Genomic DNA, 13,995 nt, shown 5'->3' on the forward strand with positions numbered 1-13,995 from the left:
GAGGGAATTTTCAGTGTAATTGTTTTGTGTGCAGTAAAATTATTTAATGCATTGACTGTGTACTTAAAAATACGTTGTGTTGTTGGCAAAACTCTCAACCTGAAGCAATGTGGAGAAATGCATACAGACTTGGACAAAAGGTATTAGACAGAGCAGACACCTCTTCCACAGCTGAGAATATCAAGTATTTCTGCTTATCCGAAGGTGGTGTGGAGAAGGCTGGCTGGCTGGCAGTCATGCCAGTACATGCAGTTGCTGAGGCACTTGAAAGGTGAATGCTGCTTTTTGGTGCTCTTGCCTTGCGGGGGCTGCTTGGTTTTTCTTGTCATCAGCCTGGTGGGAAAGACCCACTGCAGTTAACTGAGGAAGACCAAGACATATTTTTGGTCTTTGTATTTGCACATGATTTATGCATCACTTTTCTTCACCACCACTTCCTCTTCCTACTTGCTGCTCCTTGTCTGATCCTGAAAGGATGGCCCTGATGGATCTGATAAAGGACTGCTGCTTTAAAGCCTGTGCTGGCTGCATCTTTCCTAGGGTTGAGCTCAGTTCAGTTCATGAGAAACCAGCTGAAGTGCAGGAATGTGTGACAGCATGCAAAAACACCATCCAACATGCATAACATTTGTAAGCTGATGACAGTCACTAACATCACCTAAATAAGAATACTTCTGTGGCTATGAACGCTGGAAAAAAAAAGTCATATTTTCCAGAGTAATTACTGTAAGGGGAAAATGTGTGAGTTGTTTCTATAGAAAGGCTCAAAGCTTTCCCTGCCATTATTAGTGGTGAGAATCAGAATACGTTTTGAGACTTAACTGGTAAGAACTGTGAGGCTCAAGGAGCTCTATCAGGATAAAGTATGTCTACTGTCATATCTCCGAGCGGATTGTTTGGCTGGTGAATTAATGCAGCTGCAGTCACCTAAGGGGCTTTGTGTGGCTCAGTGTGGTCCAGCAGCAGTAACACAGCTCAGTGTGGGTACTGACTGGCTCAGCTGTGCGCCGCTCGTTCATCTTTGCTCAGTAGTATCCATTGCTACTCGATTCTTATTTTCTTTCCTTTTTTTTTTTTTTTTTTTTTTTTTTTATGAAAGTGCCCTTCTATCTACTGTGAGTTATTACAGGCTTCTCATCCCATTATTCCACTTTCCTCAGAGCTGCCAGTATACGGAAGCTGATGGTGTGCCCTTCACTTCTGAGGACAATGTTGTTGTCGTCTCCCCAAGTCCTTCATTGGAATAGTGCAGTGAATGCACTTGTCTTTAGAATCTGTGTGCTTGTCTACATTCCAGCCTGACACTTTATCTGCCTACCTATCTAGTGTGTCTACCTTTTGTGTATGAATGAAAAGTTTAAAAGTATTGTATTCCTAAGTATGCACTATGCATATGAGAGTCTGAGGGATTTAAGTGCCTGGAATACAACGATTTCAGAAATATTAGTTAATCAAAAGAATTTCTCCAAGGATCTCAAGATATCTGAGGCTCAGCAGGGTTGAAGTAAAGCTCGTACACTGAAAATGCAATGAAAAACATGAGGAGGTAGTAGATTGCTCTATCTGAACTCCCTGGTTCGTGACATAAAACAAGCTCACACTAATAGTTGTTACATAATGATGTTCCACAGTTTTCTCTTAAACAACTAGTGTTACCCAGTATAGGAGATGGAATTATGGTTTTAGGTGGGCATCAATATGGTGAGCCTTGTGTATCCTGTGTTCTTCACTGGGTGGGCCTCGGGCCAGTGTCAGATGCAACGATGGCCTCCGTCTTCCTCCTCAGTGAGGTGATACTCCCATTTTGCATTCCCAGAAAGGAGCTCAGTCAAGATAGCTTTTGATGTTACATTGGTGTATCTTCCTAGGAACTGTTAAAATCCAAACAGTAATTTTAACTAACAACAACAAAAAAAATAATAGTTCTCCATCGGTTTTAGGTGAGCATTACAGATACAGCAGCACTGACAGACTTGGTGCAGGTGACACTAGGAACTGTTAGCACTGTTTTAAACCTTGTGACCACCAGTCCTCCTCTGATAAGGATTAGAAAACCAACTGACTGTGGTCTCCTTCAGATCTTTTTACTGCTAGCACCAGTAGAGCTGAGCTGCTATGAGGAGGGCAGCAACCACACACCCTTGTCTGCATATAGTTGGCTTTGTCAGGATTTATTGCATCTCCCCAGTATTTGTATTCAGTGAGCAGCTGCGAGTGCTTAGATTTAAAGAATTAGGTTTCAAGATACCATTTAAGATTTTTTTTTTCGTAATCTGCATGTTATATTGCACAGGAGAAATACAAGGAAGCACTGAAGATTTAAGAAGATGAGAGGTTTGAGTCAATCACTTGAGCTTCAACTTAGTAATGCAAATCTGGCTTTAAGTGACCTTATTGATGTTTGCTCAAAGTAGCTTCCTCTTGGTACAAATGACTGAGCTTTGTTGTAGCTATTGTACAGGAAACGTACTGTCCCTTTAGAGATTGCCTTTGTATCCCCGATGCAACCTCTCTTTGCTTTAACAGAGAGTGCCTGCAGAAATGCCTGCAGCTAGGATAGATTGCTTCGGTGTGCCTCATTTGATCATCTGTCAGCAACGAAGAGAGGATAGGTCAGAGAAAAACACGGGGCCTGTTTCTCTTTCCCGCCTCTTGGAAATGGGAGCTTTTGACTATTGGTGAATTTTGTCACATAGAGATCTTTAAACCAGAGACTGAAGGGCATGAAAGGGTCCTGCCCATTTCTGTGGCTAGTACCTGGAAGGGAGACGGCAGGCGGCTGCTACAAGCTAGGGTGCAAGGGGCTGCAGCCCTGGCAGGGCAGGAGCACACCCCGTCCTGAGGCGACGGCTTTGTGTAATGCACAGCGCCACCTTCTGGGCGCCTGGCGCGATGCCCTCCCGTATTGGAGTAGGGGAAGGGATGGTTTGTTTTCCTTGTTGTTTTTTTTTTATTTATTTATTCTTTGCCGAATAGGTGAAACAAAATTCCTAAAGCTAAAAAGGCCTGTTAATATCTGCCATTGCAAGTCCTCATCTTCTACCTGTGAGGTATCACTGATACCATCCTTAAAAAATGTTTTAAATTTTGCTTGGGAGCCTGTTTAAAGAATACAAGTTTTACCAGCTGCTGAGTGGTACTCCAGAGAATTAAATCTGCAGAATAAAAATGAAGGTCTCAGTCTGTTTTGTATGCTAAAGACTGCTCTTAGTTTTGTAAACGTACTTTGTAATCCAAGTAACTGCCACATCTTTTCTCATAGAAAGCATAGTGACCTATAGGAATATTGAAGATCCAAAGTAAATGGATCACTTTGTCTGGGTTTTATTGCTTTTAAGTTGCTATAACTCCTTCTTTTGAGGTTCTCAGAAGGAAAAAAAAAAATGTTTTATGTCTTCAAGTTTTTGTCCTATAAATAGCTACATTTGGAAAACGTTCACCGTGGTCTAAAATCCAGGACAATAGAGTTACTAAAATTATCCTATCAAATGAAATGAAAGATTCAGCATTTACTGAGACTCATTAATAGTGTCAGATCAATCACCTGAACTCTTATTTGGAGGAAGTATGCAATTTTACATACATAGCAGTATGGGAGATACAGCTGACACTGGGAGGGCTTTTCTGGTTACTTGCATTCAGTTAATAAACCCAAGCGAAAAAAGCAACCAAACAAACAAACAATAGCAAAGAATAACCGTTAAGGGTGGAGGAGAAAAGGGGAATTAATATGTAAAAAATCACAATTGCTAAAATAAATTTGAAGAATGAAGCTGTATCCAGAAAAACTAGAATTAATAGATTCAGTCTTTGGGTAGAACAATAGATTTGGAATTGTTTTTATTGCATGACGGTTGACTACACAGTACAGATAACTTACCAGCAGTGATGCAATGGAGTAAGAATATCTTTAAAAATAAATTTAAAACAGAAATTCTTTACATGTCAGTTGTAAGTCTGTTCTGAGGATTTCACATTAAGCATACTATAATCAGTACATTTTGTATTCCAGAGAGTCTGATTCTAATGACTGTGTAATCTGAGGTTTCTGGTTAGCACAGTGCTTAACTGTACAATTAATTTGTAGTTAAAATGCTAATTGAATGTGTGTTTACTTTTTCAATATAAGCATTAGTTCAGTCTGTCATACGGTATTTAATATATAAATACAATAATGTCTAACTCTTCCATTATATTCTGCGTGCATAGCAACAACATAAATTGTTAATGTGTTTAATCTTTGTGTTCAGGTAAATCCTCAGTATTACAGTTGGGACTTCAGTTTTTGACATCCAAAAGTGATTTAGTCTTGACTCATCTACTGTGCTGATTTTAAGTTGTTGATCTGAGAAAAAAAATAAATAAAAATAAAAATCAGATGTTACTTCCACTGGGGGCAGGGGATCCTTGAACAGCAATCACACGAAGTAGTTTATTTTGTTCAATACATTTTTTTTGCCCCATTGTAATTTAATAAGTTACTTCTCCATGTTTGGGAAGTTAAGTATGCATAACAATCTTTTATTTTAAATTTGTCTGAATTTTTTTTTCCATATACTTTGGGTCCACTGAACATGAATATTCTTTCAACTCCTAACTGGTATGAGATATTTCAGTGCTATGGTTTTATAGTGGAGTTATTTAGTAGTATAGTTTTTAGATTATTGGTGGTGATTGCTGTTCTTTGTGGCTTTTAATTCTGCTTTCCATAATCATCTGTGCTCTTCAAAGGCCTAATTAAAACCACCTGTTGGAGTTGTAGTTTCACACAGGCGAACAACTGGCTCTGGAATCTGACCGTCTTTCAAAGTAGGTAGCACAGTATCCAGGCTGTCATTACCTTTGAAAATCAATGCAGGGGACATGTAAGCTGCCCCTTTTTCCCCTCTGAGTGAGACTTTCAGAAGTGGTAGAGAATATGAGAAGCAAGGTGGTATCTCAGCATTAAAGTAGATACTGATGACCATCTCATGGATTTCATATGCCATTATCTTGTTTTCTGGTTGATAGAATGTAGTCTAAACAAATGGTAGCATTTCAGGAAAAACAAATCTGAAAATGTCTAGCCTTCAAATAGTAAATGGTACTAATTATAGCTTTTTTGTTGTTGTTGTTAGTATCTAAAAAAGTGAGTGGTTTTTCTGAAGGGTTGGTAGGTTTTTTTGTTGGTGGTGGTTTTTTTTTTTTTACTAAATACTACATAATATTTATGGAAATTGCAGGATACCATAGAAAGTAGGTAACTTGAGATATATTGAAACCAAACTTAGGAATAATGTATACTGTATAGATGATAGATATATCCTCATCAGAGAATGTCTATATTTCAAAATTCTGACTTCCTTCCTTTTTACAGCAGTTGTTGATGTTTGCAAAGTTCTCAAATAATTTTTTTTTTTTTTACTGAAGCAGTCAGTCAGTATTGCTTATGTAGGTACATATTAAAATAAAGTTGCAAAAAAAGATTGTGGTGTCTATTCTTCTTCTTATCTGCTAATAGGACTTTCTGAAGGTACTTCAGGAGTATATGAACTGTCATAATAAAACTTCAGAAAAAAAATGAATTTAACCTTAGTTTTTATAATTTTGGCACGAGTCTTTTGCAAAACTCTCTAAGATACATATCAGTATTAGTTAATGTAGACAATAGGCAATTTGGACTTAATTTCAATGAGAAGTTATAAAAACTTACTGTTTTTTAGATGAATGGGTAAGCAGATGTTTTCCTTGGTTAAAACTTGAAGGTGTTTTATTCTAGCTCTCTTAGATCTTATGCACTAGTGAATTAATAACCTAAACTTTCTTCCTATCTTTTCATATGCAGGCAGAAGGAGAAGACAGCCTTAAAAAGATGCAGCTGATGGAGCTTGCAATTCTGAATGGCACCTACAGAGATGCCAACATCAAATCACGTAAGCATGTTATAATCTTGAGGGTCAGTGCAACACTAGTGTTTTCGTAAGGTTTGATTCCTAAGCCTGCTTTCTGGAAAATGGACTCACTGAGTTGGAGAATGGAAAGCACTGTTAAATAAATAAATAAACCAGAACAGTAGGTGGCCATTGCAGGGGGTCTCTTGGAGATAAGTTTCGCCAGGTTTTGGGTGTTTTTTGTTGTTGCTATTTGCTTTGTATTTGTTTGATTTTTGTTTTCTCTTTCTCATTAAAAAAAAAAAAAAAAAAAGTTTGAGTTGAAATATTTTACAGATATATAATTCAAACAAAATGTGACCCTTAAGCCAGATTTTTCAATTTTACAGTCTTTTTTTTTTCCTTAATATGTATATGACACCTTTTCAGTTTTATTATCGAATAATCAGTTTGAAAATATTACACATGTTCAGGATACTGTGAATACATTTATCTGTATTATATTCCTTCCTTTCATCTTGCTTGCATGTATCCCCCCAATGTTACGTTTTTTCCAGCAATTCAACTGATTTCACTCCTGAGTTCACAGGGATCAGTGATGTAATGAGCCATTTTTACAATTTCTTCCATTAGATTTGCGTGAGAATGCTTTTGTAAACACATGTATGTGCACATTTACACTTAAAAATTAATTATATACACCAACTAATGACAGCATATGTATGTGTATTATGTGTGACACAAACTATTTTCTCTAGTTTAAAATCTAATTTCTACTTCTGAAAACATAATTTCTGATGCTCTTCCAAAGTAAACTTTTTCTGTAGCTATGATATTGATATCAAATGTAGGGGCAGTGAAGTCAGCTTTTTCACTAAGGGCCTACTGATATTTGCAAATTTGTTTCTCCACATAAACTCCATTTCAATGTTGAATGCGCTTAAAGGTTGGAATGCAGTTAGGTCAATTTGAGAGCATTTATTACCAGTGTAATTATTCTGATTGGAAAGGGTACATAAGCAAAGGGCTTTCAACACCACGGTGATGGTGATAAGTCTTCACCTCCTAATTAATACCATAATATCTAAAGCTAGCTCCATTTTAAACCTATTAGAGTCTTCAATTTATTGCAAATTTATGAGTAAAACAACTTTTAGTTTATATTGGTGCAAGTTGTTGCATAGAAACCTTTATATTAATTTGAGTAATTTCTTTGTCTGCTCTATTCCCATTGGTCCATCTTAAGTGTAGGTGGGATGATGTTTTTTTCAATTTTCTGACTAGATATTTCCATGCTAATATTCACTCTTTGATAATAAGACATTTTCATTGTTTGCATTATGTCTTTACTGAAAACTTAAGATATAGAATCCATGGTAATGTATTTCAGATGAAAAAAGGAATTGAAAATGTTCAAAGTTTTTTTTTTTTAGTTTTTGCATTGAGCATTTTTGTTTAAAAGAAAACAAAAAAAAATCTACAAACTCCACCCTCTCATCTGAAAATCTTTCCACACGTTTCTCATTTCTCTTTTCAGACCACCTGTAAGTTAATTACATTAATGTAGATCAGCTTTAGTGTACAGACACTTTTTACAACGAATACTTTAGTTTGACTGTTACCAGCTGATCTGTATTAGTGATTAAGAAGTTGTTTGTTTTGTATGCCAGCAGACTTCAAATAGCAATTGAATATGGAAAAGGAAAAAAGAAAGAAAGAAAACATTTTATCTTGGAGAATGTGTCATGAAAATAATTTTGGAGTATTTTGTTCATGGTATGGTAGGAGAGGAGATTGTGTTTTGTTTCTGGATCCTCTTTAATTTCACTGATGCTGGAAACTGGAACTGTGTATATGTTTAAATACAACATAAGAGATCCAGAACCTTAGAACTCTCCTATGGTAGCTCTGCATAACTGAGTATCTGTGGACTCTGTAGTTGCACTACATTTTGTACTCTGTATTTGATTATGAAAGTATTTTCCTTGTATCTCCTGCATGCATCTCAGTCTCATGCAGTCTTTATAGCATAAATGAAGAAATGTGGTCTAAATGGAGCTTTTGTGCTGTGTAACCTGTTTGAGAAATCTACCTCACTGTTTTACAATGGCTTTTTTATTTTGCATGTTCATACTTAATCACACTGGAAAATGGAAAGCTGTTTGCATTTGAATGGTGTGCTTTGGCACTGTGTGATCAGCGCATGTACTAATGATTTCCTTTTATTTTTCTTCTTTCCTACTTTTCCCCTTTTTTCCCATTCTTTCCACGTTTTGTACTGCTATCTCCATACTTTCCTCTGAATTTCTTTGCTTACTGTAGCAGCCCTTGCCTTTTCTCTTGCAGCAACAGCCCAGGCTCCAAGGATCATTACTGGGCCTGCGCCTGTTCTCCCACCAGCTGCCCTGCGTACTCCTACGCCAGCTGGCCCTACCATAATGCCTTTGATCAGACAAATACAAACCGCTGTCATGCCAAACGGAACTCCTCATCCCACCGCTGCAATAGTGCCACCAGGACCCGAAGCTGGTTTAATTTACACCCCGTACGAGTACCCCTACACGCTGGCACCAGCTACATCAATCCTTGAGTATCCCATTGAACCTAGTGGTGTATTAGGTAAGACTCTTATCCATGCATGACTGCAGAATGCATTGTATGCTTTCATGGTATTTGCATCTAGAAGTCATGGGGCTTAAAGAGAAAAAAAAAACAACAGAGTGCACACACACACCATTGCCTCAAAGATATCACAGTTGCCAAGGAAGACTGATGGTGGACATTTTAATATGTTTTGCATTGTTAAATGTGTATGTTTAGCATATTAGTAAGATTTTTGAAAACAAAATCTTAATGTTTATGTGTCATGAGATAGTAGGTACAAGGCAAGAAAAAATAAATATACGTTTGTGTCTATTGTATGTAATTTGTTCTCCCATCAGTACTGGATTTCTTTGTGGCAACTTCAGCGTAAGTTTCCAGCAATCATTGGAAAAATGAAATTTTGATTTTGTAGTATCTTTTTAGTAGCTAAACTGGAGAAAGTTGAAAGATGTTTTTTTCAGTTTGTTTGGGTTTTATTCTTTATTTAGAACACATTTGATCCATCTCTCCTCAGCTGTAAATCATTTTGTAAGCAGAAAATATTTTCTGTGAATAAATATAAAGGAAACAAAAGTTCTGAGCATTGGATGATACAGTTAGCAACTTTGATTGCTTTTATTTAGATACATTGTGTTGAAATGTCCATCATTTCTAATATTTCAGAACATTGACTTGCTGTTCGAAGGCGAAAATGATAAAGCAGCCTTGACAATTCAGTTAACCAGTCAATGTGGAACGAGCAGTTCCTATAGTGACTTCGTTCCTTCTGTCTGCAGAATATAAATAATCTTTTCTTGTTAGTTTGTTCTGAATTGCATATGACCTTGGCACTGCATAATGTTGATTTTATAGAACTTTGATCTTAGCTTGTTCAGTGGCAGTTATTGATTTACACAGATTCTAAACATCTCTAATGAACACTGGACAATAAGGTTCAAAGTCAATATTTTGTTGAAAGTATTGCAAAAAATCAGTGTTTCACTTAAATGATGAAGAGTTGTTATCTGTTTGTGTGCATTTCCCCGTTACGCAGTAAAAAACAAAATGTATTTAAGACTTTTCCCTTTCAGGATTAGTGAGGCACTAGTAGAAGTTTTAATAGGGCAGAATTATTCGTTAGGTCTGTCTTTGGGCATCTTGTTTTGCACCATCTCATAGCCAACATCTAATGACTGTATGATAATGTCATTATTTATTTATATCCTATAAACAAGTGCATGCTCTTCCCAGCTCCGCCACCCTGATTTGTTAGTCCTTACTGTGGCACTTGCAATGTCCCCGGGGGTGGAGTTGCAGTTACAGGCAATCTTCCCTTCTGAGTTTAGTTAATGCCAAGTAGAGAAACAGTAATAAGTTAATACTGTGCAGGGAACTTCCACTGATTTCTCACAAAATTTTGCATACTTTTATACTATCACTCCCAAAAGGCAGCTGATGCAATTGCACTCTTCTAGGCACAACTGGGAGTGAAGTGTGTAGCCTAAAATGGTTCTCTCTAAATAGTCTGATTTAAAAAAGGAAAAAGGAGAGAAAAAAAAATCACCACACCCCTGTTTGCATGTAGCATGGAATCAGTGAGTATATGAAATCTGCTCTATTATCTGAGCATTCGCATTGATTTAAATTAATTAATTGAGTTTTTGGTTGAGTTTTACTTCATAGTATACTCATGAACATACTCATGAGTATATTATCAAGTAAAATAGTATTATAATATTCTTCATAATATGTTCATGAGTAATGTTATATATTTTGTCCATTTTCTACTGCACCTTTAAGGTACCTTCAAACAATTCCGTTAAAAATAACAGGAATGCATCCCTTTGAGTATTTTCAGGGATATTGGTGTTGGAATCAAATTTTAGTTGGTGACTAACTTTGAATTCCCTTCCTTTTATCTTTAGGTATGGCTTTCCCAACGAAAGGCTAAGAATTCAAGAACGGTCTTAACTGATCCTTCATCAGATCTGAATTTTAACAAATGCTTAGTTTCAGCAGCCTTGAGAAAAGCTTGGCCTAGCAGTCAGTGACTTACTTGCACTTTTTTGCACATAGATTTAAAATAAAATAGTGCTATTAATTTGGATTAGCCCCTATTATTACAGAGTAGCTGTAATTTATGAGTGTATAGTAGTATACTGACTGCTAAGTGTTCTATATAGTGTTTGCTTTACTAATCACCTAATTCATTGCAGTTCATACTTATTGACTTAAAGTATAAAATCACAATCTGTAGGCTTGAAGAATTGCTTTAAAACTTCTTTTTTGTGGTAGAACTGGAAATGATCTTAAAGTTAGCAAATAATTGTCAGTATTAAAAGATGGCATTATTTAAAATAGTCCTGCTGCAAGAAAGGCACTTCAGTGAATATGTGACTAGTAAAGCTTAAATGTGCTTGGGTCTAATAGATTTCATGAAATACTGTAATTTTGGGATTGTAAATGAATGGATTAAACAGGTTAAGGCCAGGATGTTTAAAATAAATGCAATATTAATCTGCACAGATAAACTTCTTATGGTTAAAATTTGAAACTACTGTGCCTTAACTTGTTGCTTTTCTTAAAATGAACTTTTGTAGTTAATGATCATTTAAATCCATTTTGATAAACCTGCTGTTAATGTTTTCTTTGAATGTTTTCTAACTTTGTCTTGATAATTGCAATTTAACTAGGTGCGGTGGCTACTAAAGTTCGAAGGCACGATATGCGTGTCCATCCTTACCAAAGGATTGTGACCGCAGACCGAGGTTAGTTTAGTTCTGGAGTTCTTGTTTGTAAGAAGTGCTTTGAGTGTACATGAGATTTGCAACACCACAGCTGGTTAACCAAAAACCATACTTTGTCCCATTCATAACTTTTTTCACAAAAATGTGAATATTTAATATTTTAGAGCTTAGGGAATATTTGTGGTTATAAAAAATGTTTTGTAAACCTGCCTTTCCCGGCTCAATTAAATATATACACTTTGTTGTATATTTAATATAAAAGCTATAACATATTTCCTATTTTAAAACTATTTAAAGATCCATCTGCATCAGGAAACCCTATAAGTTAAGTGCTGCAGTGATTAATTTGTGTTCCCTCCTCTCCCTCCAATGTGTTCTTTTAAGTGGTGTGGAAATATCAGATTGGTGTTGCAAAATAAAATGAATGGATGGTTGCTTAATGAGGAAGAAGTAAAGGAATAAATGCCTCCTGTCTGTGTCTGGAGAAATTTGAAGATTTAGATTCCTTTTTTTTCCAATAAACTTTTGAGCCACTGTACTGTATATTTTGAGGAGGATGCATGTTCTCAGATACCTAACTGAATTCAGAAACATAAGGGCTGTGAAGAAAACACTTCAAAAGTTGTTTGAGTTTGAATTAATAAGGATGAGGGAAGGGAAGGTGTTTTGGTTTTCTGCCAAACTCTGTTTCCTGGTTTTTACCTCTTGCTGCTAAAATGCGTAACCTGAAGGAGAGGCAACTTTTGAAGTCCTGTTGGTGAGATGACATCCAATATTTGGGCATCTCTCTTATAACTCTTGACTGGAAAGTAAATCTTCATTTTTCTCCCATTCCTCAAACGTGATGCCTTTGGACCCCTGAATGAAGTATTTAAGCTTATTGAGAAAACCAATATTTTCGGTTTATTGACATTGGCTAATAAACAGTGTAGGCTGAGCACAGGAACTCCCGAATTCTTATCCTGTCCCTGCTGCTGACTCAGTGTGGATTTCAGCAAGTCATTTAATCCCTCTGTGAATGTTTTCCCATCTGTAAAATAAGGATAATAATACTTCCCTACCTCACAGGGGTGTTGTGGGGGTTCCTGTTTGTACATGGCTTTGAGGATACAAAGCTTTATGTGCCAAGTATTATTATTCTGCTCTCATCAAAATCAGTGCTGTGCAGGCTTATATGATAGTGAAAAACTCAGAAGCCAAATTCCGGTGACAGATCTGACATCCCCTAGTGCTGACTATACTTTATTTCTCGCAATCTCCTATGAATTTACTACAAGAAACAATACAGATTTCAATCAATACATTAAAAAATGGCCCTCCTGGATACTTGCTGTGTTTATGTAACACTTTTACCTTTCATATGGAAAGAACATATGCTTTACAAAGATGTAACAAGACACTACGTAGGTTTTTCAGAAGGTTTCTTCTTATTTCTTGAAAGCTCTTCAATGGGCAACAAGGCATAGTCAGAATATCTGGTCATAGCAAATGTTGACAAAGAGAAAAAGAGATTATAACCTATATTCTGTCAAGTGTGATATATGTTAGGATTTGGTTATCTTTAAAAGTTTAACCTGATGTTACAAAGATCGGTTTTTGCTTAAGATCATTTTGATCTGCAATGATAGCTTCAGGCTACCCAAAAACTACTTGTTTAGATGGATATTTACCTGAGACAACTAGTAAACACAATGTTAAAGTACAGAGTGGGAGAAGCATTCCAATTTTTTGTTTGCTTTCATCATGGTAGCATTTAGTCAACATATATTAAATACTTGTTGAAGGGCCTAGGTGTTTTGTCTGGGGTTGCCACTTACAAGTCACTGAAAAAAAGTTACTGGTTTTGTTTTACCTTCTTTTAAAATATAGCCACTTTCTGATAATACAGTGTTCTTCTCTAACCATATTTGAAGCCAATTGTATTATAAATAAATAAATTCAGGTGGCTTAGCTCCTATGAAATAAGTCATGTATACCTCTGTCTCCATTGAAAACCATGCTGATATTTCAGGTAAACTTTTAGTCTCGTCTAAGCAATACCGGTGTTGTCTTAAGAATGTTACATAAAATTAACTTTACAACTTTATTTCATTTTATTCTGAATCCGAAATCCTAGATTATCCCTGACAGTTTTAACAGTTTTGCAAAAGGCTTTGAAAAGCATTGTTTGGGAATGAGGCAGACTCTTGAATGTGTTAAAATTATGTTGTAGAGTTAAAATAGTAAATATTTATCATGTTCATCTATTGAGTTGTTCAATCACTGATAACACATCTATAGCTATAGCCATGAAAAACAATGTCAGCAAACCGAAATATATATTTTTTTCAATACAGAAATGTGTTTCACGTAGTTAAAGGTTGCTAAAACTATATTTGCATTCACTGGGTCTAAAGTTTTTTCTGTTGTTTTTTTTTTGTTTGTTTGTTTCTTTGTTTAATTCTAAATCGATTTTCAGATGACTTGGTAGTACTACTGCATTCACTTTTTAAGTAGGTTTTTACTCTTTGCATAGGTTTTTTTAGAGATAAGCACTGCATTTAAAGCAAGAATCCCGGAATGTGTAAATGTTTTACTCTTTACAACTAAGCATTTAGAATTGGTGAAGGGTTGAAAAATATAGCTCATTTTAACTAAGAATAAAACCCCAATTTATAAATAATACAAAATTGAATTTGATGCATATAACAGAGAGACTGACTGATTTAATTGTAATAAACTGTAAATGGTGTTGCACAGTTGACAAACCTGTGTGTACTGTAGAAGGCCAGAGACTTGGCAGAGGATGTATCACA

General features: G+C 35.9%; 1 protein-coding gene across 3 annotated transcripts in view; it reads left to right on the forward strand.

Annotated features, from left to right (window-relative positions):
* QKI (QKI, KH domain containing RNA binding) overlaps positions 1-13,995 on the forward strand; it is a 135,250-nt gene that overhangs the window by 115,628 nt on the left and 5,627 nt on the right. Inside the window, exons 5-8 of one of the 3 annotated variants that reach the window (XM_042879031.1) lie at positions 5,825-5,912; positions 8,193-8,480; positions 10,312-10,319; positions 10,379-11,235. In XM_042879031.1, the coding sequence (XP_042734965.1) occupies positions 5,825-5,912; positions 8,193-8,480; positions 10,312-10,319; positions 10,379-10,504 (510 nt within the window). In that variant the 3' untranslated portion in view covers positions 10,505-11,235. Of the gene's footprint in view, positions 1-5,824; positions 5,913-8,192; positions 8,490-10,311; positions 10,320-10,378; positions 11,236-13,995 lie in introns of those variants that run through there. The other 2 variants (XM_042879012.1, XM_042879021.1) reach the window with 2 other exon arrangements.

Source organism: Lagopus leucura, unplaced genomic scaffold, assembly GCF_019238085.1.
Source record: "Lagopus leucura isolate 7727_CA_CO unplaced genomic scaffold, USGS_WTPT01 Super-Scaffold_73, whole genome shotgun sequence".
NCBI classification, from domain to species: domain Eukaryota; kingdom Metazoa; phylum Chordata; class Aves; order Galliformes; family Phasianidae; genus Lagopus; species Lagopus leucura.